At 42.0% G+C, this 26,762-nt stretch overlaps 2 protein-coding genes across 4 annotated transcripts; both read left to right on the top strand.

Moving 5' to 3' along the window:
- Positions 1-437: 437 nt before the first annotated feature.
- Positions 438-12,629, top strand: letm2 (leucine zipper-EF-hand containing transmembrane protein 2). 3 transcript variants are annotated; one of them, XM_029439960.1, is made up of 11 exons: positions 441-703; positions 1,466-1,534; positions 2,765-3,266; positions 4,873-5,016; positions 6,094-6,237; positions 6,561-6,764; positions 7,594-7,713; positions 8,114-8,233; positions 8,781-8,879; positions 9,849-9,917; positions 10,227-12,629. In XM_029439960.1, the coding sequence occupies exons 2-11, from the start codon at positions 1,488-1,490 to the stop codon at positions 10,281-10,283; spliced, it is 1,506 nt and encodes a 501-aa protein (XP_029295820.1). In that variant the 5' UTR covers positions 441-703; positions 1,466-1,487; the 3' UTR covers positions 10,284-12,629. The 3 variants fall into 3 exon arrangements, with proteins under 3 accessions (XP_029295818.1, XP_029295817.1, XP_029295820.1); XM_029439958.1 differs by lacking the exons at positions 9,849-9,917; positions 10,227-12,629 and adding an exon at positions 9,211-9,728 and having other exon boundaries at positions 438-783; XM_029439957.1 differs by lacking the exons at positions 9,849-9,917; positions 10,227-12,629 and adding an exon at positions 9,211-9,727 and having other exon boundaries at positions 438-703.
- A 7,132-nt stretch (positions 12,630-19,761) lies between these two features.
- On the top strand, positions 19,762-25,011 carry LOC115014090 (interleukin enhancer-binding factor 3-like). The gene is given in 3 exon segments (XM_029440738.1): positions 19,762-19,851; positions 21,625-22,046; positions 22,049-25,011. Coding segments are annotated over 2 exon segments (1,584 nt in total). The 5' UTR covers positions 19,762-19,851; positions 21,625-21,631; the 3' UTR covers positions 23,218-25,011.
- The last annotated feature ends 1,751 nt before the right edge of the window (positions 25,012-26,762 follow it).

The raw sequence follows: 26,762 nt of genomic DNA, 5'->3' as shown, positions 1-26,762 counted from the left end.
AACTGGTGTGTATTAAATATGTTTTCCATATCGGTTACCATCATGCTGGTTCCCAAAGCTGAAGAATAATTACAGTCCTGCAATGCAAGTCTACATGACGACTCGCCATCTTTCAAATATCAAAAAGATTAAAATAAAATAAAAAGTCTATGGCACATGTTTATATATAATATAAAACATAGGAATCAATTGTCCCCTTCATTATTTTTAATATGCCATATATTCTTTATATTTTATATTATACTTTATAATTATGTTCAACAACCGTTATCTCTAATTCGTAATATTTGACATCAGTCAGTAAAGATTATGCCATATATATCACTCCATAGAAGATGGAGGGAAATTCATTCAAATGATTTATACGATTATTTTTAAACCACCGAGTAAGTCATCTTTTCAAATATAGAGGATCTTCAGTGTGCACGCACACAACATTCACGCATGTACAGTGTGACCTTTCAGTGCAGCTGCCTGGGGAAGGCTGCACATGCATAGTAGACGGTCCGGAGCTGAAACACGACGACTTTAACTGTATAAATCCACCGTAAATGGGGTTATCTCCATATCAGCCGTTACTTTCGTCGCTCCTGTTTCCCTTGACCGATTGTTGTGGATGGATTACATTATTCACCGTCTCACCGAGAAGACTTACAACGCCCAGTCAGCAACGGCAGCCATAGCTCCGTCATTGACGCTGGAGGTTAGTGGGCTCGTCATCCGCCGACTGCCATTTCACCAGCAAGCTAACCGGCTAGGCTAGCGGAGGTTTCCTAGCTAATGGTGAATTCGCTAGCATAATGCTAATGTGAATCTTAAAGTACCTGCAAGTTTCAAAGGTTTCTCGAACACTAATATTGCGATGTTTGCTTTAAATATATTTGGGATGTCTGATTTGGGTGAAACCGCAGTAACGCAGTAGCTAACGTTAGTGGGAAATTCAAAATATTGAGGATTTTCTCCTGAGTTGTTGCGTCCATTTAACAAGCTAGCACAACAGTGGCTGTTTTACTTAACCTGACGCTAGGCAGTAAAGGAGGTCTGTCTAATTTATGTTAGGTTATTTCCAAATGTATGTAGTTCAGTTAGAGTATTGGTTTATTTAAACGGTAAATTAAGCCGTTGAGCGTTAAATGGACCGGGTTGAAGGGATATCTGTCAGATTCTTCGCGAGCTGTGCTGCTGTTGGGTTGTTGCATAACATTAGCTAATCATGCTAATGTTATGACTGTCACATTATGTAATTCATAGTTAACTACATAATTGGTAAAGTACAATGTCATGTGTTTATCATGGCAGAAGACTGTGTGTGTGTGTGTGTGTGTTGTGAGTGTGAGAGAACAAACATTGTTCTGCTTCTTGTATTTTTCCAGTCAGCCTGTTGCTGCACCATACCGGTGTAACCAGACACCATCATGCTCTCTCTCACTCTCTCTCTGTCTGTCTCCATGTGTGCTTTTAACAGAATAGTGTAATCAGCCCCTGCAATGGCAGTCTTTAGTCACCAGGTGCTCCTTGCCGTCACAAGATCAAGGTAAGTGAGCAGCCACATTAACATCCTGTAAGTTAATAAAACAAGAACTTCAGCAATGCAAAGCCGGCTGTATCCCACTAATGTTAACGCAATGCAGAACTGGTTCATCTTCACAATGTTCAATGATGGTAATTACAATTAATTAATTACTCTCTGTTGTGTTTTTAAGGAGAGTCAAAACACATAAGATGTCTCTGTTTACATAGTGTGTGCTGCAGACTATGAGGCCACTCAATGTAGCTCGTGACACACCAGATGTAAACACACAAACCTACTGTGGTTTGTACTGATGATGCAAGATCAGACACTGCTTCGTGCTCACTCTCCATATCGTCATTTCTCATGACTTGTCAGATTGTGTGCGCATGCGTAGCGCGGTTTCTATTTAGTTCTCCCCTCCTTTCTTCTGTTCTGTAATTGTATGCGCACATGTAGGTGTGTGTGTACATGTGTACGTGTGTGTCAGCTGCGAAGCCCCGCCCTTCGCAAAACGGAGCGAAGGAGAGAATGTGAATGCGCAAAGTAGACAGTAAACACTGAAACGTGCACATAAATTAGATCAATAATCAATAGTTTATTTAATAAAATAGCACCTGTCAATGTGAAAAGTGACTTGTGAATTAAAAAAAAATATTTTATTTTTTAATTGAGAAAACAAAAAAACACCTTGAATTTCAGGCAGGGCGCTGGGCTCCGTTGGCAGTGCATGAGTCTGCATGTACACTAAATTTGTAATGCTTTTAATATCTCTGGATTATTTACACAATTGCATTAACAATTTTACATTCATAGGATTCTTGCATCAGGTATTTTTTTATTTGATTCCTATGTGGTTATTTTATCTGTGATAAATTGTTTTCAAATTCTTTACTATCCTGATGCATAACAATACAGGTTAACAAGATTTCTATTCATATTGCCCAACCTTTGCTCACGTTTGTGTTATAGTTTAATATGTTCTAGTTTTCTTTTGACCTGAAGTAGTGCTCTGGAGAATTGTTTTATTAGTGGGTCCCTGTTATTTTGTATTGTGCACAAGGACACATTTCACAATATTCCACTGATCTACAGGTGGTTGTGAAGCTCCAAGAAACGTTATTGTTGTGTATTTGATGAACTAATCAGTTCGTCAAATACACGTTGGAGTGTTATACTTTCTTTACATTTTTTAAGGACATTCCCCTGCACAATATCATATAACTTACCAATTTTTCTTGTTCCTGTCAACAGGGGATCATATTTGCTATCCAAGAGGAACAGCTGTTCCTCTCTGTCTTCCAAAGCCTATCTCCACATAGACCCTCCCCGCCAAGTCTCGTCCCTACTCGCACTCAGGCACTCCCGTTTCGGCACCCCACACTGTTACCGTGGCCACAACTCCGCCCTGCTCACACGCTCTCTACACAGCTCCAGTGTTTGGCTGCAAGACGTAAAGCAGGAGGACACTAAAACCTCACCAGCCATTGCCCAGGATGCTTCTAAAAAGGAGTCCGCTACACCCCAGGCCCAACCTCCACCAGCTCCCACTCAGACTTCCGCCACTACAGCGTCCGCCGTCCCTCCGGTGCAGGAGAGGGCAGTTGTGAAAAAGGCTCTGTATCAGAAGATTGTAGATGAGTTGAAGCATTACTACAATGGCTTCCGGTTACTTGGCATCGATATCAAGATTGCAGGCAGGATGGTGTGGAGGCTGCTGCATGGACAACTGCTCACACGCAGGGAGAGGAGAAGGGTAAGAGAAGCTTTATTCAGTCTGTATAATGTTACAATATTTATTTATCTGTTACTGTAAATCCCTGCAATGTCAGTAAATTATTGTCACTTATGTACAAGTCTCTTATAAGACACCACAAATACTGTTGCAGTGGTGAAACATGACAGACAAGAACATGATTGCTTGCCTAATCAACAATACAAACAAATAACTTTTTCGCTGCTTTCCTAAAACACAACTAAAGTGTTTTATAACTGAAGAACTCATCATAAATGTAAGATATTTTAAGTCATCATGTATTGAGCATGAACTGGGTTTCAGTGAACACATTAAACTTACCTGTGTGTAACAGTAATGTACTTTAAAGTTACAAGCAACGCTAAACATGTAATACATTCAGGGTTTGGACCGTTGATTGGTTGCAATATTTAGTTGTCAAATTGTAATAAGCATTTTTCACTATTTTTGATATTCTAATGATTACTTAAATACCAAACAAGAATTTACATATGAAATGATGATGAAAATAGTTGTTAGTTGCAGCCCTATATAATTATGGCTGCCTTACTTACTTACTTACATACCTGAAAGTAGCTGTCCACATGGAGATCTTTAGGCTCCCTACTGTAGTTTTTCATGAGATTACTATAATTTAGGTTTTTACCAAACATCCACAGACCATCTTCCCACACTTGTGTAACTTGAAATCTTTTTTTCCCCGGCCTCCTGCATTGATCTCCTTCTGTTGCCCTCTGGTCACATCAGCAAGTGTGTCTTGTTTCTTTAAGCGCCTGTTCTCTTTTCTGTCTTTACTAAATGACTAGAAGTAGTCATCAAGATTCCTTTGTTGTTGCTGGGTAGTTATCTGTAAATCATCGGAGACGTATATTTTATGGTTTACGGGTTTCTCTGAATGTTTCACACCTTAGCATGTCAATAAGGAATGTGTACAGAGTGTTCCCGAAGTCGTAACCTATCTGAGCAGGTGTGTGCAGTTCAGTGGTGACACAGGCCGTAAATGAGCATTCACAGAGTTTTAATATAGTATTAACACACAGAACTTAAAATGCACTATTAATAGTCTTTTACAATGCCATGCTATAGTAAAACTACGTTTAGGCTTATTTTAGAAGAGAACTGGCAGAGCCTCAGTGTAGGGATCCCCTGCTGTGATGCGGCATTGCCGCCAATTTCTTTCTTGTTTTTTGCAAATTACTTAATTTATCCTGATTTTGGTGGAATATAAATAAACGTTATTATTAGGTATATTGTTGTGTTCTAAATTAAAAAGTTAAACATTTACAAAACAAATGAAATACTTGTTTGTTGTTAAAAGCAGAACACAGAAGGGCAATGAGGAGGCGCAGCGTTTTTGGTTGGGTCTGGTTGCTATAATAAAGAATATCCGGAAGTAAAAATGTCGGCACAAGGTAGAGGACTTGTTCTGGATGGCGGGAAGGCAAAAACACGGAGGGCGGGAGGACAGACCCGCCGGTCTAAGTGTATTAATTTCTCCTCATTTGTTGTTTAATGAATCTTAAATGCAAACACACCTCCAAAGACAACTGTGCCACGGCATGTATCCTTCTTTTCTCACATTAACAGTTTTTCTTTGTGTTTACAGCTTCTGAGGACCAGCGCTGACCTCTTCCGTCTGGTGCCCTTCACGGTGTTCATCATCGTTCCTTTCATGGAGTTCCTTCTTCCCGTCTTCCTCAAACTCTTCCCAGAGATGTTGCCCTCCACCTTCGAGACAGAGTCCAAAAAGGCATGTGTTCATGTACACACGCACACACGCACACACACACCCTGCTGCCTGAATGAGTCCACCTCAGAGTTCATAGTGACTTGTATAACTCCTCAGGCTATGCAGGCAGCAGACTTACTTATGGAGCTGTAGCATGGTATACACATGCTTTCCAAACCTGCTAAATGCTTACTGTATCTTTTATAAAAGCCCTCGTTAATATGTCTATTGTTCCTGTCATTTAAATCGTACGACATTCCTTTTGTTAACTTCTAATCTGCTGTAAGAAAAGCTGCAGATTTCTGTACGTTGTCCAGTTGACCTGTCGTCTCTGATGTTCCCCGGTTGTTCTGGAGCTCGGTTGAGTGATTCACAGAAATGCTCTCGTGATCCTGTCCTCGACTGAACATAAACAGCACAGTGAACAAAAAACTACGGGGACAGAGTTGCGAGAGATGAATGCATCATGTAGGATATCGCTGAAACTATCATCACAATTTGTCGGTGTAAAGGCAATATTGTGATTTTTGTAATATTGAAAGAGTATATTGTGACGAAAAGGCAAGAATGGTCAAGGACTCATTCTAGACTGTCAAATATTAATTCATAACTGTCTCTCTGATACATGATACTTTATGAATAGTAAATATCTGTTTTGGGGCGTCAGCCTTTCAGGTTTTTATGGTTTGCCTTTTCTATTATTATGAAAAATATAATTTTAGTGCAAGAGAAGATGAGACGTTTAAAGTAGGCAGCAAAACATGGTGCTTTTGAAAACAGGGTTTAATAATAATCTGGAAAACATGAAAAGGAGAACAAAGGAAAGACCAGAACAGACGACCCTCAATGCAAACAACATATTAAATGACATTTTTGTTTTTCTGTTTTCATTTTGTACAGCTGTCTGAAGTAGTTTGTAAAGTCAGCGTTTTGTACTACACTACCGATACCAACTACCACCATGAGAAGTTTTAACTCTGTGATATTGAACTGTAGAGAACTTGTAATGTAATCAACACAGAGTTCTGAAGTCAACAACAATATTTGAAGTGTATTGTTTTAAACTAACCTGCGTCCCCCTCGCTCGTCTTCATGCAGGAGGAGAAGCAGAAGAAAGGTCTGGCAGCGAAGCTGGAGCTGGCCAAGTTTCTGCAAGAAACCATTGCTGAGATGGCTCGAAGGAATAAAGCAAAAGCTCAGACAGAAGATGAGACGCAGCGCTTCTCCACATATGTTCAGAAGGTAAATTGTTATTATTAGCAAAGATGTCACTTAACATTACGTGTCCATGGCAGCCAATGCACACATTTTATAGACGCACACTTTTTAGTCATTAGTGATGGGGAAGCGTGTTGAGGGTAATGGAGCAGATCATACTTTGTCATACCTGAAATCCTACACTTTGAATGTAGTATTAATAAAAAGTAGATCAAATTGGACTTGAGATTTGATTAGTGCGTTCAATGAGATGCTTTAATTATCCGCATGGTGTGTGTGTATATTATCTCAGCTTATTTTATGAACCGGCTGGTACAGCTGATCATTAGTGACTCTGTCCTCCTCAGGTTCGGGGCACAGGCGAGCAGCCCACTACAAAGGACATAGTTCGGTTTTCAAAATTGTTTGAGGACGAACTGACGCTGGAGCACCTAGAGCGCCCCCAGCTGGTGGCTCTGTGTAAGCTGTTGGAGCTGCAGCCCATCGGCACAAACAACTTGCTGCGTTTTCAGCTGATGATGCAACTCCGAACCATCAAGTCAGACGATGAGGTGAGAGGACCGGGGCGCGGTAGTTTCACGGTCAAGGGACTGTGTGCATGATTTTATAGTTGTTATTTTTTTCATTATTTTTTACATTCAAAGTCTCTATTAAGGTTTTATAAAGCTTTGAATATCAAACTATTATTTTATGACGTCATCACCCAAAATAAAATCTTAGTCGAAAACATTCTTCCAAACTTGTGATTTCTTCCACATTTTCTACAGTTTGTGAAAATAAAGTGATGACGTCCTGATAGAGCGTCAAACAAATGCAGATGAATAGTATGATTTTAAAAAAGAGCGCCCTGGTAGTACAAACTGTACTCACAACGCTCGGAAGAAATTGGAGAAGTTTGGCTCACACGAGTCGGAAACAATCCTACGCAGCCACCGGAATCAAATTTGACAAATATTATAATACTATTAATATTAGTGAAGCCTAATCTTTATATGCAACTGTGCAGAAATACCGTGTTTAAACAGTACGAGTAGTCAAATGTAGATTTAGAATAGGAATGTCAACGTTAAGAGTGAAGCTACTCGATACAACCCAAGAACCCTAATCATTTATTTATGTTATAACTTTCAGGCAGACATACTGTACGTGTCCATTCATGCTGTTATGTTGGCGCACCAACTTGCAGATACTTGAAACTTGCTTTTACTGTGATAAATCAAGACAAATGTAGTTTTATATTGTAGTGAAATGAATAGAAATCAGTGGTTCTCTGGTCCATCCCCAATCTAAAAAGATTTTCTTTGTCTTCTTAAAGTGCCGCTAAAGTCTTTTCCCATGCTTGTGCAACAGTTTTTGACTTCCCTCTCTGTTTCTTCACAGATGATTGCAGCAGAGGGCGTGGCCGCTATGAGTGTGTCCGAGTTACAGGCAGCGTGTCGTAGTCGAGGGATGAGGTCTCTGGGTCTCACCACCGACCAGCTACATCAGCAGATGCAGCAGGTGAGCAACTGAGGGTTAACTTTGTCGCTATCGTTGGTCGGTAAGACTCGAAATACTGGTTTCACAAATGTATGACTCCCCAGATTAACATTCCCAGAGTCTGAAGAATTAAAGTATTTTACTAAAATTTCACAATTACAAACATGTTACAAGTCGATTTTCATTTCTTCTCTATTTATCAGATAATCGCTTTGTCTTAGCCAAGGTAAAAGAGAAGATACAAGCTTTACTCGTAATCATTCTCTAATGATGATTCTGTTCAAACAAAAACTATATTTATGAATAGACTCAAATAAGTGTTTTGGTTCATTCGAACAGACTTAGTGCAAACTGTGTTTTAATAAAAGAATGAATGTTTTGTCATTGTTTCCCGTTTTACTAAATGTTCTTCTCCATCTAGTGGCTGGACCTGCACCTGAAGGAAAACGTTCCTCCGTCGCTGCTGCTGCTTTCTAGAGCGATGTACCTGACTGACGTCAAACCAAAACCTCCAGTTATCCCGCCTGTTCCCAAACTAGAGGTTCGTCCTTTACAAACGACTTCAAATCTTACTGCATATTCACTTGATTACAGATTAGAGAAAGAACATTCGGCTTAAGTTTCCAACGGTTAAATCGCTGGTATGCAGGTCACTGACGTTTGGTACCGTTCAGCGTTTCTCTCCTTCTGGAAAGCACCAGATGTTTCGTAACTCTTTATGTTCCTGGGCCACAATTTACGATTATTTTCATTGATCAAGTGATGGAATATTGAAATATAAATTATAAAAAAGCCATCACAATTTTTCAAACCCAGAAGTGCTGTCTTAAAATTGCTTTATGTTTTTACCAACAATTAATTTACTATCTCTCATCTTTAAGTCAATAAAGCAGGAGATTTCTTGTGTCGAGCAGTTAAACATTTGCACATTCATAGATATATATATATATATATATATATATATATATATATATATATATATATATATATATATATATATATATATATGTATATGTATATGTATATGTATATATGTATATGTATGTATGTATGGTTTTCTTATCTGATGTTTGTTGTTGTTTTTGCAGAAAGCTACTCCTCCTCCAGTGGAGAATACAGGAGCAAACACGACCTCAGTCAGCACCGACATGTTGGCGGACCCTGCTCTCATCATCAAAGACAGACCGGTCAGTGCACTCGTAAAACACAGCCACAAAACACACAGCAGCTCGATGACGCGTGGGGCGATGTTACGTTAACATAACGGCTGAGGTGTAGAAATGATGTGAAACATGGTGGTTTTAAGAAACATTCAAAAAATCAGAGCACCACATTGTTCAGTCTCTTTCTGAAGTACTTCCTCACTTTCGACCCGGGGTGCCCACTCTTTTTGGGCTTGTGAGCTACTTTTGAAATGACCAGGTTCAAGTGATCTACGGCGGTTTGTGGGGCGGGGGGGTTGGTGATGCTTAGTTCACTCCACTCTTCTTCTTTCCTCCGCTCTATCTCTGACTTTAGGTGTGTGTGTGCGGGAGCGAAACAGTGGGAGTATATATGTATTTTATTTTTTTACTGTGCGCGATCGACCTTTTGGGCACCCCTGCTTTAGACGATCGCGGGCAAGGTTTTTCAGCCGCAGCTTTTTATCCGGGAGAATCCATGCTTTGACCGGACTCAGCCATTCTAGCGACATCATTTAAATCAACTTAATTTTGAGATCACTGATGTCCATAGAACTAAGAACGAGTGCCTTGGTAGCAGAGCCATTTGTACCCAAGATCTGCTCACAGCCCACTAGAGGTCAGTTCTGTTTGTGCACCGTAAATGGGTGTTTATTTTGTTGAGTTTTAAATATCCACAATATTTCTCCAGAATCGCAACTTCACCTTTTTACTAAAGATATTCTTTGAAGGGTTAAGAAAATTATCCAGCTTATTTAAGGCATTATTTAAAGTTAAGGGAAATGTGTTTTATTTTCTGAGAGCAGAACAGTTTAATAAATGTGAATGATTGTAACACACACACACACACACACACACACACACACACACACACACACACACACACACACACACACGTGTAGAGCAACAGAAGAACTATAAAATCCAGCAGGAACCTCAATCTTATTTTCATCTTGTTTCACCTGTGTGCTGTAGGTGGAGGAGTTGAGAGACAAGGCTCCTGTGGTGTCAGACAAACCTCTGACTCCTGCTGAAGTCCTTCAGGTGAGCTCACATTGTTGCTTGTTCCTGTAGAATCCACAGAAACCAGTTTGGGATGTTATGCAACACGAGGTTAATCCAGTTAGTGCTCCCTGAGTGTGATCTTTCTCACATGACCTGCTAATCTCTCACAGTGGGACACGGCTACTCTTCTGGAAAACCAGCTATTGTGATAGACTGAAAGTTTCTGAATACAGTACAGAAAGTATAAAGACTGGTAGGAAATCTGTTACATTTAGATACAGAAGTAACGACTAGAAGTGGGGAAAAAACTGGCTATTGTAGTCCAACTAACTTCTTCCTCTTCCGCAGGCTAAAGCAGCAACAGAGGTGTCCCAGAAGAGCAAGATGAGTGCCAACGGTGTGTAAAGTGGAGCAGGAGCCCCTGGACTGAAGGGAGGAAGAACTCAGCTCTGTGTCCTCGTGGGGGGGGTGGGGATCCGTTCAGCATTGTGTCTGGCATGTTGATCCTCAGAGTCCTGTTCCCGCTTTGTCCATCTCTCTGTTAACACCTGGGAAAAGGCCTGCTGCCTCTTCTGCTCTGTCTCAGCAGCTGCTTTGTCTCAGCAGCTGCTTTATACCCTCAAACCCTCTGATTTGTGCACTCCGATCTCTGTCACTCTCCGTTAGAGCTGGACAAACCACCCTGACAGTTCACTGGACTGGCAGAACATTGATGGTGTGTTTACTTTGATCTAATGTCCTGGAAGTGACGCCTAAACCGCCCACGGCAGAGCCTGGTCAACTGTCTGTTTGATGGTGTCTGCTTACAGTCCAGACGGTCTCCTCCTCCTCCTCCTGTACATTTGTAAATATTCTGTATATTTCTGTCCCCGTCTTGCATCGCAGCAGCAGCAGCAGCTTTGTATATTTTGCTATGCAAAGTCTACAGTCCCCTGAACATTTTCAAGTTTTTCTCTCTTGATAGTTTTATTTGCATTTGATTTGGTTTCCTTTTTTGCTCCTCTTCAGGATGTAAGAGAAGTCATCCTTTTTATTTCAGAAATATGTTGCTGAACTTTTTGGTTCAGTAGCGCCCCACCTTCAGTAAGCTGGACCATTCTGATGTGCTGAAGCAGACGGCACATGTGAACCTGCTGATGAAATGTAAAGCAAAATGGTTCGTTCATAATGTGATCATGTCATTACACCAGCTGCAGATTTGGTCCGGCCCTCCATCTGAACAGGGTGACGTAGTGTAGCTGCTTGCTGCTGCTGCTATTAGCAAATGAAGACTGGTGTAATATTAAGAGAAAGGTCACTCCTTCAATCCAGAGGTGACGGTGGTAAAGTGCAGTCTGCCTCCACTGGTAAACCACTGAACGGACAATCTGCAAAATGTGCAGATTTTATTTGCATATACAGTGCATATGCACGGTATATTGTGTTTTAACACTATGATACTAAGATTTATTTTAAACTGAAAATACTTGATGTTATCAATTACAATATATTATTAATATGGAGGAGAAGCTTAAATTCCCACAAATGAGATGACCCTAAAAGAGATAAATGTAAAGCATTAAGACTGATTCGCCCAAATATCCTTCTGCATTTTATGAGTGTAAAAGCTGTAATTGGAAGGTTTACCACATAAATGTTTACTGAATGAATACAGCTTTGTGTGTGTTTGACAGGGCTTAAGATTTTCCATCCCTCTTTATACATTTGACATTGTTGGAGTAACATTTTGCCTCCAAACATCCTCATTGATATTGTATCTATAGGTACAAGTCGATGCCATATATGAAAAGGATATTTTTTAAGCAAATAAAGATTTATTTTATTGGTTTTACAAATGTGCCTAAGGTTAAAGGGCGATTGTGTTTGTGTTTGCATTTTTCATCAGAGAACAGATTTCTATATTGTACATTTTGTTTTTGGTTTGATCATTCACCTCAGTGTGTTTAAAGCGCCCAGTTTCTCTTTAGTGGAATGTCTCCTCCCGTCCCCATAAGATCCAAGTATCAATCTAAATTAATCCTTTCCTTATCACCTGTGTTGATCCTGATGAAAAAGCAATCACCTTTTCAATCAGCTCTGCACATGTGGTGCAAAGGGAATCAAAAATAAATTAAAAGAATAAGATTAGTTGCTTTCTCATCTCTGGTTTGTTCTCTGCTGCCATCTTTAAAGAAGGAACCAGGACGTGGAGTGGATGTGAACTGAGTTATGCTACTTTTACGGCATTTATTTTTTGGAAACAAAAGGTTGGTGCTCTTCAACAACACCTGTCACTGACCTGTGTAGAAAGCTGTGTCATGTTGATGTGCTGCTCCTCAGACTTGTTTAGTTGATCTGCTGGGAGGTTTTCTGATGTTGAAGACTTGTACCGTCTGTTGCATGCTTAAAGGATTGCAGCATTAAATAACGGGTATGACAACACTGGTTTCAGGTTTTTGCTGTGCCTCTGAGATCTTAAAACTGAAATGAAAAAGTCTTGTCAATTTATTGGACAGGATGCATTCTACATCCACAATTAATTTATCCTCAGATAAATCCTTAATTACTTTCCTGGTATCTCAGATAGTTTATTACATCAACGCCATCAGGACGTGTCCTTGTGTCTTTAGGGATTATTTCTTTCAGTTAAAAAACACTGCTGTCCAGTTAGTTCTTACCCTGCATTTAATGTGTGCATCACTTTACCTTGGCAAATGAGTGTCTGGGTGACGGAATACAAAATTCACACAAATAAAATGATTAAACCCTTTACAGTCGTGTCCTATCTCTCTTTAATGTATATCTGTGTCATGGGCGGGAAAGAAGAGGACACACTACAGGTGAATAGTGTGAACGTTTAACTAATATCACCATGAAACTTTCAAAGTTGATTACTTCAATTAAGGCAATTATTTATTTGTATTACAAGTTTTCAGAAATGTTATGTTTCAATATGCAAATGAGACATTATCTAATATATGCTAACCTTTTTCTGCTTTGAGGAGAAATCTACAGACTCAAAGTGTAATAAAATAAATGTCTAAAAGGTGTATTTTCGATGTTTCTATCCACTAGTCGGAAAGAAAACATTTTATGGAAGCAAAATAGCCCAAACTTTCTAAATGAACTGAAGTGTCTCGCATTTAAATTTAGATTATAACTAAGGAAATTACTTAACACCACATGTAGTTGATTACTTCGTGGCTGCTTTGCTACACTGACCTAATGATTTTGTTACTTTTTATCCAAATATTAAAGTCAGGTTCCTGAATTCACAGAAAAACTCCTCACATCAGGATTTTAAATGTGTGTCTTTATGGCCAGCAGGTGGCAGCATCTGTACACAAGAATCTAAACCAACATACAAGGCTAAGTGTAAATCTTTATGTTCTTCAGTTTTAACTAAACAACATTTAAACTGTATTTTCTGTAATCTCAGGAGGACATCCCTATTACATCTGATAATAAGGAATAGTCTATATATAACCTGAGGAAGTATCTTTAAAATGTAACGGTTTAAAACGTTGCTGATAACATCTAAAGGCCCTGTCACACATATCCGTATGGCAGAAACTGGCTGGCGTATACGAAATATCGGCAATAGGTTGATATAAATTAAGGGTAAATTGTGATCGTTTGAAAGACGCAGACGATACGCCGAACACGGCAGACATACGGCCCCGTCACACAGTTCCGTATGGCAGAAACGTATGCCGGCCAAATACGTCCAACTTTTCCACAGCGGTGTTGTAGCTGACGCATACATAACGAATACATAACAGATTATTATACGTATGTCAAACCCATTGATAGCATATCACTTACTTATTTAAAACGTATCAGAGCGTCTGGCCAACGCAGCTGGAAAAGTGCCATTTGGCTAGAATGTACTCTTGTCGCAGCCTCTCAGCATCCTCCATGTTCTCTGATGATGGGTTGATGTATTCATCAAGACGTGCTGTGAAGAACTGAGGACTCACAGGGACCCTATATACTATATTCAAACCCCAATAAGCTCCCAAAGCGCTAGCTGTACTGTAGAAACACATTTAATAAGTTACTCCGTCGTCAGGGATAAGCTTAACATAGGTTACGAATAGGTTATCCACTCGTTATCAATAAGTTGGCTGTAGGGTTCACCGTCAGCCGACGCAGCCTATAGTTTGCCGGTTAATCATGCACGGTGGAGGGACCGCTGGCAAGTTCCTGCCACGCCTCCAGTGTTCTGTTCTGTTTGTTTTGTTTGCTTTTTCTTTGTTGTAACTGCTGAAGCATCTCTACATGCTGCTTTGTTTTTTAAAAACATCAGAGTGAATTACGTCAGTCGTCGTCATTTTGGTGCCGACACCTGGTAGCCTGGAGCTAACCTCGCCGGTAAGGGGCTCACCTGTGCGGGACTGACAGGTGTCCTCTGTGCTCTCTTGCGGCTGGATACTCCGATCTGGCGTGCCTTGCTACACACGCCTGACCGATGCTGTCTTGCTGACTATACTGCCTCTTCTCTGTGTCACTGTGTAACCGGCTGATCTGCTGTTGGGCTGTTATTATTATTATATCTAACGTACCTCTAACGTAGTCACGTACTGTATTCACGTAGGTATTTACGTCCTATATTTACATAGGTAAGTATTCACGTACGTATTCTGTATTCACGTATGTCTAACGTAACGTAACTTATGTGTAACGTCTGCATATCTTGTGAAGCACACGTTGGGTATGTCTGGTTATTTTGAACATGCTCAAAACATCAGCGTTCAACAACGCGCCGTGTGCTCTTAATGAATACTACTTATACCTTACCTTATATCAACGTAAACCAACGTAAACCAGCGTGTTGCCAATATTTTGTATACGCCATATTTGTGTTTACGTTATGCATTCATTGGGTATTCGTCTGATACATTTTGTATAAGTAAGTGATACTCTATCAATAGGTTAGACATGCGTATCTGTATACGTTCACTTTTCCGATCCGATCCGATGAAAAGTTGGACGTATTTGGACTCTGACATATTTTCATATACGCCAGCATACGTTTCTGCCATACGGATATGTGTGACAGGGCCTTGAAGGTGTGAGGCCCTTGTTTTCTGCTTGTATGGAACTTTAAAGGGTCAATCCATCTAAATCACACCAACACAAAAACACAAGTGGTATCAAGCCATGCAGACAGATTAGCTTTTATTTTTTTTAGGTTCTTTTTATGTACAGTTTATGTTATTTGGAGTAACAGTAACTCTGACTTGATACCTCAAAGTAATAATAATAAATAACCTTTGCTATTCCTTTCCTTGCATTTTTTCTCTCAGTGCATATCTATTTTTCGTTGTGGAAGAAGTCTTCAGATCTTTTACTTTAAGAACACATATGACCATGGGAACCATCACCTTATTGTGGTGGAGAGGTTTGTGTGTCCCTATGAACCTGAGAGCTGTGTTGTCTGGAGCCTAGTGCTCCTGGTAGGGTCTCCTAAGGCAAATTGGTCTCAGGCGAGGGGCCAGACTAAGAATGGTTCAAAAACGACTTCATGAAAAAAAGGGAAAGGAAAGGAGAGACCCTGCCCGGAGGAAGCCCAGGGCCCCCGTCTGGAGCCAGGCCCAGAGGGAGGGCCTGACAGTGAGCACCTGGTGGCCGGGTTTGCCACGGAGCCCGGTCGGGCACAGCCCGAAGAAGCTACGTGGTGCCTCCCATCCATCCATCCTGTGGGCCCACCACTCATGGGAAAAACCTCTGGGGTCGGATGCGCTGTCACACGGGTGTCAGTGATGGTCAGGGACCTCGACGGACCAGACCCGGGCAGCAGAGGCTGGCTCTAGGGACGTGGAACGTCACCTCTCTGTGGGGGAAGGAGCTGGAACTAGTGCGGGAGGTGGATCGCTACCAGTTGGATCTGGTGGGGCTTACCTCTACGCACAGTCTTGGCTCTGGAACCGTACTCCTGGATAGGGGTTGGACTCTATTCTTCTCCGGAGTTGCCCAAGGTGTGAGGCGTCGGGCCGGGGTGGGGATACTCACTAGCCCCCAGCTGAGCGCCGCTACGTTGGAGTTCACCCCGGTGGACGTGAGGGTCGCCTCCCTACGCCTTCGGGTTATGGGGGGGAAAACTCTGACTGTTGTTTGTGCCTATGCCCCAAACCGCAGTTCGGAGTATTCGGCCTTCTTGGAGACTCTGAATGGAGCCCTGCAGGGTGCTCTAGTAGGGGACTCCGTAGTCTTGCTGGGAGACTTCAACGCACACGTGGGAAATGATGGAGACACCTGGAGAGGCGTGATTGGGAGGAAGGGCCTCCCTGATCTAAACCCGAACGGTCGTTTGCTGTTGGACTTCTGTGCTAGTCATGGAATGGCCATAACAAACACCATGTTTGAACATAAGGATGCTCATAAGTGTACGTGGTACCAGAGCACCCTAGGTCAAAGGTCAATGATCGATTTTGTAATCGTATCATCTGATCTGAGGCCGTATGTTTTGGACACTCGGGTGAAGAGAGGGGCGGAGCTGTCGACTGATCACCATCTGGTGGTGAGTTGGATCAAGGGGTGGGGGAAGACTCTGGACAGACCTGGTAAACCCAAACAGGTAGTGCGGGTGAACTGGGAACGTCTGGAGGAAGCCCCTGTCCTGGGGATCTTTAACTCACACCTCCGGCGGAGCTTTTCAGACATCCCTGTGGAGGTTGTGGGCATTGAACCTGAGTGGGCGATGTTCAAAACCTCTATTGCTGAAGCTGCGGTGATGAGCTGTGGTCTCAAGGTCTTAGGTGACTCAAGGGGCGGTAACCCTCAAACACCGTGGTGGACCCCGGTGGTCAGGGAAACCGTCCGACTGAAGAAGGAGTCCTTCCAGGTTATGTTATCTGGGAGGACTCCGGAAACAGTTGCAGGGTACCGAAGGACTAGAAGGGCGGCAGCCTCTGCCGTGTTAGAGGCAAAGCAGCGGGTGTGGGAGAAGTTCGGAGAAGCTATGGAGAAGGACTTTCGGTCGGCACTGAGGTGCTTTTGGAAAACCATCCGGCAGCTCAGGAGGGGGAAGCGAGGAACCATCCAAGCTGTGTACAACAAGGGTGGGACCCTGCTGACTTCGACTGAGAAGGTTATCTGCCGGTGGAAGGAGCACTTTGAGGAACTCCTGAATCCGACTAACATGCCCTCTATGGTAGAGGCAGAGCTGGAAGCTGATGGGGGATCGTCGTCAATTTCCCTGATGGAAGTCACTGAGGTAGTCAAACAACTCGACAGTGGCAAAGCCGCAGGGGTTGATGAGATCCGTCCAGAAATGCTGAAGGCTTTGGGTGTTGAGGGGCTGTCTTGGTTGACACGCCTCGTCAACATTGCGTGGAAGTCTGGGACAGTGCCTAGGGGTTGGCAGACCGGGGTGGTGGTTCCCCTATTTAAAAAGGGGGACCAGAGAGTGTGTGCCAACTACAGGGGTATCACACTTCTCAGCCTCCCTGGTAAAGTCTACTCCAAGGTACTGGAAAGGAAGGTTCGGCCGGTAGTCGAACCTCTGATTGAAGAGGAACAATGCGGATTCCGTTCTGGTCGTGGAACAACGGACCAACTCTTCACTCTCGCAAGGATGCTGGAGGGGGCCTGGGAGTACGCCCCATCCGGTCTACATGTGTTTTGTGGATCTGGAGAAGGCGTATGACCGGGTCCCCCAGGTGATACTGTGGGAGGTGCTGCGGGAATATGGGGTGAGGGGGTCACTTTTGAGGGCCATCCAATCCCTGTACGCCCAAAGCGAGAGTTGTGTCCGGATACTCGGCAGTAAGTCGGACTCGTTTCCCGTGAATGTTGGCCTCCGCCAGGGCTGCGCTTTATCACCAATCCTGTTTTCATGGATAGGATATCGAGGCGTAGTCGTGGAGGAGAGGGGTTGCAGTTCGGTGATCTGAGGATCTCATTGCTGCTCTATGCAGATGATGTGGTCCTTATGGCATCATCGGTCTGTGACCTTCAACAGTCACTGGATCGGTTCGCAGCCGAGTGTGAAACGGTTGGGATGAGGATCAGCACCTCAAAATCTGAGGCCATGGCTTTCAGCAGGAAACCGGTGGAATGCCTACTCCGGGTAGGGAATGAGCCATTACCCCAAGTGAACGAGTTCAAGTACCTCGGGGTCTTGTTCGCGAGTGAGGGGACGATGGAGCGAGAGATTGGCCAGAGAATCGGAGCGGGGCGGTATTACAGTCACTTTATCGCAAGAAAAGAAAAGAGAGCTAAGCCAGAAGGCAAAGCTCTCAATATACCGGTCGATCTTCGTTCCTACCCTTACCTATGGTCATGAAGGCTGGGTCATGACCGAAAGAACGAGATCACGGGTACAAGCGGCCGAAATGGGTTTTCTCAGACGGGTGGCTGGCGTCTCCCTTAGAGATAGGGTGAGAAGCTCAGCCATCCGTGAGAGACTCGGAGTAGAGCCGCTGCTCCTTTACGTTGAAAGGAGCCAGTTGAGGTGGTTCGGGCATCTAGTAAGGATGCCACCTGGACGCCTCCCTAGGGAGGTGTTCCAGGCACGTCCAGCTGGGATGAGACCCCGGGGAAGACCCAGGACTCGGTGGAGAGATTATATCTCCTCACTGGCCTGTGAACGCCTCAGGATCCCCCAGTTGGAGCTGGAGGATGTGGCCCGGAGAAGGGAAGATTGAGGTTCCTTACTGGAGCTGCTGCCCCCGCGACCTGATCCCGGATAAGCGGTAGACGATGGATGGATGGATGATGCTCATTTTCAGGTTTAAACTTGTATTATAGGTTTCTACTAGAACATGTTAACATGCTTTAATGTTTAAAAAACACTTTATTTTTCTCATACTGTCGCTCTGAATATACCTATATCCCCCTTCCTCTTTAGTGGCTGTCTCTTTTAGAGAATATCCAGTCTGCTCTGATTGGCCTGCAAGAAAAGTAGTTCTCAAGATGGTGGAGATACTCAGATATGTGGGTTGGGAGGCACTGCAGATACCCAGTATTAGCATAAATATAATTAAAGCAGCAAAAGCAAAAGTACTAATTTAAAGGAATTGTCAATTTCAGAATCACATATATTATATTACTCCACTCGGCCCAACAGTGATGCATTAATTCACATCAATGTTGCAGCTTGTAGAGGTCAGGTTTATATGCTCGGTATTTTAACATAATAATAATACATCATAATTTGTTAGTTGCTTTATATTTTGCACTAATAATCTGAATCTGCAAAGTGAAACTAAAATGGCCAAATAAATGCAGTGGAGTAAAAAGTACAATATGAAAACATGACAAATATAAGATTTGTCATCTCCGTCTTGTAATTATGGTTTAGGGTGCCATGGATAACACAGACATAAATTAGCCTATACACTAACACTACCACATTTACAGTTATTTTTCTTCAATTGATCAAGTAAACTGATAATAAGGTGGGGAAGTTGTAAGAAGACGTTTCAAAGCCTAATATCTCCAAACCTGGCCAAATTAAACCAAACTGACACCATTGAAGGTATTACGTAAGAAATATGTTTAAGTAAAATGACCCTTTAATTCCTACCATTATCCGTCCTATGGAATATGTAAGGGAATGCAGATGTCAATTTCATAGTTTTCTTTACTCCCAAAACTCTAATATAGCCGACGTTGACATAACATAACACGAGTTGCAAAACAAACAAGTCGGCCTCTGAAGGTACTAAGGCAAAAGCCAATTACTTTTTACGATTTAATGCTAATTTGATAAACAAAGTTAACGTACGTAACCAACGGTCTCTGCTTACGTTAATGTTACACTTGCTGTTAGCTAAACACCATCTTTCATCAAATTAGTAGTTTACTATACAAATAGGTTTTATCACTATCATTTATGAGTGTTTGATGTTGTAATACTCTATTCAGCCACACAAGGCTGAAGTGCTCCACTATCTCATGGGGGTTGATGGAAAGGGGGTTGATACAGTTTGGAAAGCACAGAATCTAAATAAAGAAACAGCGTTGGAGTGAACGCTGACGTTACAAGGTCAGTATCATGTAATCTAATATGTATCAGGTGACTACTAGCACCGTGTATTTTTTGGTGTATTTCCTTTGAGGGTTATGGTCGCTGAAAACAACATTATTTAATTACAAACAAGCGTGTAAAGAGCAACATTTGACCGTCTGCAGTAAGCCAACAGTCTGAACAGTTTGTGCTATTTTAAGCCTGGCAGCTATGTTGGACCCACAGCTTCATGTTGAACTAAAGGGGTAGAACAGGTGTGCAAGGCTGTGTGGTGCAAAAGCATCAAGGCTGTTAAGGGTTGTGAACATATAATGAAATGTAATGTAGTGAACATTATTTAAGGCCTTGTCACACATATCCGTATGGCATAAACGTATGCTGGCGTATATGAAAATGTGTTATTGAGTCCAACTTTTCATCATCTGAAAAGTGTAAATATACAGATATGCATGTCTAACCTATTGATAGCGTATCACTTACTTATACAAAATGTATCAGACGAATACCCAACAAATGCATAACGTATACAAAAATATGGCGTATACAAAATATCGGCAATACGCTGGTGTACGTTGATATAAGGTAAGGTATAAGTAGTATTCGTTAAGAGCATGCTGTGCTACGCTGGGGTGCGTTGTTGAACGCTGATGTTTTGAGCATGTTCAAAATTACCGGACGTACCCAACGTGTGCTTCATAAGATATGCAGACGTTACACATAAGTTACATTACGTTAGACATACGTGAATACGGAATACGTACGTAAATACTTACCTACGTAAATATAGTACGTAAATACCTACGTGAATACAGTACGTGACTACGTTAGAGGTGCGTTAGATATAGGCTACGTCGGCTGACGGTGAACCCTACAGCCAACTTATTGATAACGAGTGGATAACCTATTCGTAACCTATGTTAAGCTTATCCCTGACGACGGAGTAACTTATTAAACGTGTTTCTACAGTACAGCTAGCGTTCAGCTAGCGCTTTGGGAGCTTATTGGGGTTTGAATATAGTATATAGGGTCCCTGTGAGTAGCTCATCCTCACTTCTTCACAGCACGTCTTGATGAATACATCAACCCATCATCAGAGAGCATGCAGGATGCTGAGAGGCTGCGACAAGAGTACATTCTAGCCGTTCTCCAGCATCAGCATGACGTGAACCAAATGACACTTTTCCAGCTGCGTTGGCCAGACGCTCTGATACGTTTTGTATAAGTAAGTGATATGCTATCAATGGGTTTGACATACCTATAATAATTCGTTATGTATTCGTTATGTATACATCAGCTACAACACCGCTGTGGAAAAGTTGGACGTATTTGGACACTGACAAATCTTTTGCTACTTTTCATATATGCCGGCATATGTTTCTGCCATACGGAACTGTGTGACAGGGCCGTATGTCTGGCGTGTTCGGCGTATCGTCTGCGTCCTTCAAACTATCACAACTTACCCTTAATTTATATCAACGTATTGCCGATATTTTGTATACACCAGTATACGTTTCTGCCATACGGATATGTGTGACAGGGCCTTTAGGTAAATATATCTTCTAAAAAAGTACTAAAACCAGTGATACCTGTGTATTCTCTTGTTGTTTAAAGTTGCCAGGTGTTGTGGTAATGATTTCTAATATGATTTGGATGAAATGTTTGCCATGTGTTTAGGTGTTTAGGTGGTAAAATAACCAAATAATCAAATCTATGTATTTTTATTCCCTATATTTTCTCTCCTATATTACCTATTGTTCTCTTTATGTTTCTTTCCCTGGTTCCTCTTTGCAGGGCAAAGATGAAGCTGACTCTGTTTTGTCTGTCGCTTCTTTTGGTTCATATACATTTTTTGCTGGCCAAAAAAACAGGAGGGTTTCATGGGAAAATAAATCTCTTTAAGAAGACCCCCAAAGCAGATAATCGAGACTCCAAGTCCAAGGGGGGAATCCTCAAACAGCCAAAACAACCTGAAAAATTCAACCAAGGAGGCTACCCTCAACAACCAAGCCGACCAGGAGGCTACCCTAACCAAGGAGGCTATCCTAACCAAGGAGGCTACCCTAACCAAGGAGGCTACCCTCAACAACCAAGCCGACCAGGAGGCTACCCTAACCAAGGAGGCTATCCTAACCAAGGAGGCTATCCTAACCAAGGAGGCTACCCTAACCAAGGAGGCTACCCTAACCAAGGAGGCTACCCTAACCAAGGAGGCTATCTAACCAAGGAGGCTATCCTAACCAAGGAGGCTATCCTAACCAAGGAGGCTACCCTCAACAACCAAGCCGACCAGGAGGCTACCCTAACCAAGGAGGCTATCCTAACCAAGGAGGCTACCCTAACCAAGGAGGCTACCCTCAGCAACCAGGATACCCATCTGGGGGCTATCCAGCTGGAGGTTACCCAGCACAGGGCCCCCCATATGGTGGAGGTTATGGTAGTCATCCAGGTGGATACATGAATTACAACCCAAACAACAAAGTCCTGAGCCCTCAATATGGTGGCAGTTTTGGATATGGGGGCCATGGTGCTGCTGGCGGCTCTCCCTTTTCTCACTCAGTTCAGTCAATGGGCATGTATCCCTCTGATAGATCCAGAGGGTTTGGGCGCAGTGCGGCGATGGCAGCAGCTGGAGGGGCTATGGCAGGGATGGCCCTGGGCTACGGACTAGGAAGGTTCCCCCGTCCTCCCTTCCACTTCCACAACCCCCAGGAGGAGCAATACTACAACAACTACATGTACAGGAAATATGGTGCCAAGTCTACTGATACCAATGACTACAGCAGAGACTACCTGTACAGCCAACCCCCTGAAACCTATGATAGCTTCATGGACTCCTGCATGAAGAGAACAGACCTTCTGCTTGCGGAGAATAAAAAGCCGAACAACAAACCAGCTGTTGTCCCCGCAAGTACAACTACAACTAACACAACTACAACTACCTCAACTACTTCTGTAAATATCACAATTATTGCTGACCCGTACTCTGCCGTTGACAGCAACACAACAAAGATTAACAGCACCGCAGCAGGAAACTCCTCAACCTCTGCCCCTTCAACTCCACACCCTCTCAATAAGTCTGAAGACAATTCTGTGCCTCCAGCTGCACAGGCTCTCAGAAAAGCTGCTACTGATGGTGATGATGAGGATGATGATACAGTCAGCATTGTGGAGATCGGCTATCCGGCACTGATTGATCAGATGAAAACCAGGAGATGTGTTGAGCTGTACATGGTCTACTCTGAAAAGTACTTGCAGAAAAAGACGGAGCTTGGCACCACCGGTAGGGTGCAGGGACTGAAGATGGGCTCGCAAGGTCTATTAGCTGTGGTCATTAGTACGACACTGATGCTATTGAATAGCAACATGCTGATGCTGCTGCACTGAGACATTCATTGGCAGTTAAAGTGATGAAGAAATATAGATATGAGGTGTACAACAAAGAATGTGATAATGATTGTTTCAAGTAAGGTACTTATCCATAGTTGGTGTACTACTTAAAGTAGATTGCGGTCGATACGCACGTGGTCGACATTTTTAGATGGGCCTTTCTTTTCGGTGGCTAAAATACGTTAAGCTGACGGCCCCGTCCACAGTAGTACATAGCTTTGTTCCCATGACCGTACGCTTGTCTGTTTCTCCAAACAGGGGGCGTGCTGACCGCCATCTACTGTAAGTAGTAAACTGACTATATTTAAGTACCTCATACAACCTCACTTCTAAAGATCTGAACTACCCCTTTAAGTAAACAGTGTGGCTCTAGGGATGAAAGTATATATATTACTATTTTTAAACATATAGCCTATACTTGCCTCCCTCTTCCTGTCTATCCAATATTTTGGTAGCTTGTGTTTGCAGTGTAAGATCTCTGATTTACTAATTACATCTGATGCACTGGAAGTGAAATCCATTTATTTTTCTCTGTTTAAATACCATTATTGTCCGGTGTTGGTGATAAGAGTAGTAAAACAATATATTCATAAGAAAATGTGCCATTATTACTTACTAGGAAAGCCAACATAATCACAATATATAACTGATAAATTAACTGGATTAAGGGTTTTTACTGTCATGGCTGCTTTTTATTTTATAGAAACAGGTGGTCATGGGTTCACAGAATTATTCCTCACAGAAAGTTTTTAATGTAGGACTTTCAATGCCAGCAGGTGGTGTCGGCTGTATTCAAGAATATATTAATGTACCGAGCTGCTTTGGGTCCTGAAAGCAACCACAACCTCCCAGAGATCAGCTTCCTCTATTAAAACTCTTTTGCACTCTCTGCTTTTAGGACAAAAACATAATGCTGATAACCAGTTGAACAGCAAGTGGCTAAAATATATAATGTAGTCTGTATGATGCCAGTAGGTCTCCTTTCACAATTTATATTAAAAATGAATAAATTAAACTGATATTTTGTCTAATCAGATTATAAATGCATTTTAGGTTTAGCAGCATTATTTTTTTGACGTAAGTATGTGAAACTATCACTGGTATGACAAAGGTAACCGTGGTGAATATACGACCTAAAAAAACAACCTTTAATATGTGTCAATAGATAGAAACATCAAAAATAAACAGAAAAGGGAAATTGACAGGGGTATTTTATTCCGCAAACTACCTTTTTTTTCAACTTCAAACTTAGGCAGACAAATAGGGCATGTATGATTGAGTCACTGTATACTTAGATATTAGTGCCTTTTAGTGGTGGAAGAAGTGTTAAGATATTTTATTTAAATAAAGTAGTAATGCCACAATTCTACCACCATATCGCAATAAAATAAAAGAATATTACAAGTAAATGCACCATATAAAAGTACAGAGGTATTATCAGCACCTAATAACCTCAAGTACACATTATACAGAATGTCTCATCTCTATCTCTGTCATACATTAACATGTAAGTAGTATTTTAATGTTTAATCTGAATCCAAGGGTAATTTCCTCCCCTATCATACTGCCTTGCATCATATTTTGAAAGCATGCCCTATTTGTTGACTTAAGTATTTCTAATTACAAATAACAAAAAGTTCAATGTGAAGGGTCACATTTAATGTACTTTTTTTCTATCATGTTGAGTCAGTGTGAATAAATGTAATAACTTACAAACAAAATTATGTTTCCTTTGTTGTGGAAATGTACCTATAAGCACTCAGAAATAAAACACACAAAGCATTTGACGAGTTTGAAGCAATGATATATTTAAGAAATATAATGCGCATTACATTCTCAAGAGAGGAGCCAGGAAATATTGACCACTCTCTCCACAAGTTACAGAAGTCATTCACTATTTATGCTTACAGCAAAACTTACACCTCTTTACAAGATTTATTGTTCAGGTGGCCTTAGGTTTTCCACCAACCTATATGGTTATGGCACATGTTGCAAACTCATCATTATATCTAGGGACGGCCCAAGGATTTTGGTGGCCATAAACAAGATATTTTTTTGTGGCCAAGGGCTTTCCACAAGTATACAGAGCAGCCAACCAGTGGGAAAAAGTAGCTAGCTAGTGGGGAGAAAATTGCTGTCCGTAGAAGCTCAAATTTGGTGGCCTCTAGCACATAGTAATGCCACTATTCAATCATATACACTGATCTGAATATTTTCTTATTTGAATGAGTTGCCTACCCGATTGTAAACATGTAGTGAATTATTGTAGCTGATAATTAGTCTTCTTGTGCGTATTAGCCCTCACAAAATAAAGACCTAAAATATGTATTTTGGATTACTATTATAATAATAATAATAATAATAATAATAATAATAATAATAATAATAATAACAATACTAATAATACTAATAATACTAATAATACTAATAATACTAATACTAATAATACTAATAATACTAATACTAATAATAATAATAATAATAATAATAATAGGATCTCATTGCTGCTCTATGCAGATGATGTGGTCCTTATGGCATCATCGGTCTGTGACCTTCAACAGTCACTGGATCGGTTCGCAGCCGAGTGTGAAACGGTTGGGATGAGGATCAGCACCTCAAAATCTGAGGCCATGGCTTTCAGCAGGAAACCGGTGGAATGCCTACTCCGGGTAGGGAATGAGCCATTACCCCAAGTGAACGAGTTCAAGTACCTCGGGGTCTTGTTCGCGAGTGAGGGGACGATGGAGCGAGAGATTGGCCAGAGAATCGGAGCGGGGCGGTATTACAGTCACTTTATCGCAAGAAAAGAAAAGAGAGCTAAGCCAGAAGGCAAAGCTCTCAATATACCGGTCGATCTTCGTTCCTACCCTTACCTATGGTCATGAAGGCTGGGTCATGACCGAAAGAACGAGATCACGGGTACAAGCGGCCGAAATGGGTTTTCTCAGACGGGTGGCTGGCGTCTCCCTTAGAGATAGGGTGAGAAGCTCAGCCATCCGTGAGAGACTCGGAGTAGAGCCGCTGCTCCTTTACGTTGAAAGGAGCCAGTTGAGGTGGTTCGGGCATCTAGTAAGGATGCCACCTGGACGCCTCCCTAGGGAGGTGTTCCAGGCACGTCCAGCTGGGATGAGACCCCGGGGAAGACCCAGGACTCGGTGGAGAGATTATATCTCCTCACTGGCCTGTGAACGCCTCAGGATCCCCCAGTTGGAGCTGGAGGATGTGGCCCGGAGAAGGGAAGATTGAGGTTCCTTACTGGAGCTGCTGCCCCCGCGACCTGATCCCGGATAAGCGGTAGACGATGGATGGATGGATGATGCTCATTTTCAGGTTTAAACTTGTATTATAGGTTTCTACTAGAACATGTTAACATGCTTTAATGTTTAAAAAACACTTTATTTTTCTCATACTGTCGCTCTGAATATACCTATATCCCCCTTCCTCTTTAGTGGCTGTCTCTTTTAGAGAATATCCAGTCTGCTCTGATTGGCCTGCAAGAAAAGTAGTTCTCAAGATGGTGGAGATACTCAGATATGTGGGTT

This window comes from Cottoperca gobio, chromosome 9 (genome assembly GCF_900634415.1).
Source record: "Cottoperca gobio chromosome 9, fCotGob3.1, whole genome shotgun sequence".
In the NCBI taxonomy this organism is placed as follows: Eukaryota; Metazoa; Chordata; class Actinopteri; order Perciformes; family Bovichtidae; genus Cottoperca; species Cottoperca gobio.
The sequence above is the reverse complement of the archived record's forward strand: the minus strand, read 5'-3'. Positions and strand labels throughout refer to the sequence as shown.

What these genes read in the sequence shown, in the direction of transcription:
- letm2 (XM_029439958.1), top strand. Translation starts at nt 1,488, where the DNA reads ATGGCAGTCTTTAGTCACCAGGTGCTCCTTGCCGTCACAAGATCAAG. An exon ending in CACGCAGGGAGAGGAGAAGG is followed by an intron (nt 3,267 to 4,872) that starts GTAAGAGAAGCT and finishes TTGTGTTTACAG; the next exon opens with CTTCTGAGGACCAGCGCTGA. An exon ending in CGCCTGTTCCCAAACTAGAG is followed by an intron (nt 8,234 to 8,780) that starts GTTCGTCCTTTA and finishes TTGTTTTTGCAG; the next exon opens with AAAGCTACTCCTCCTCCAGT.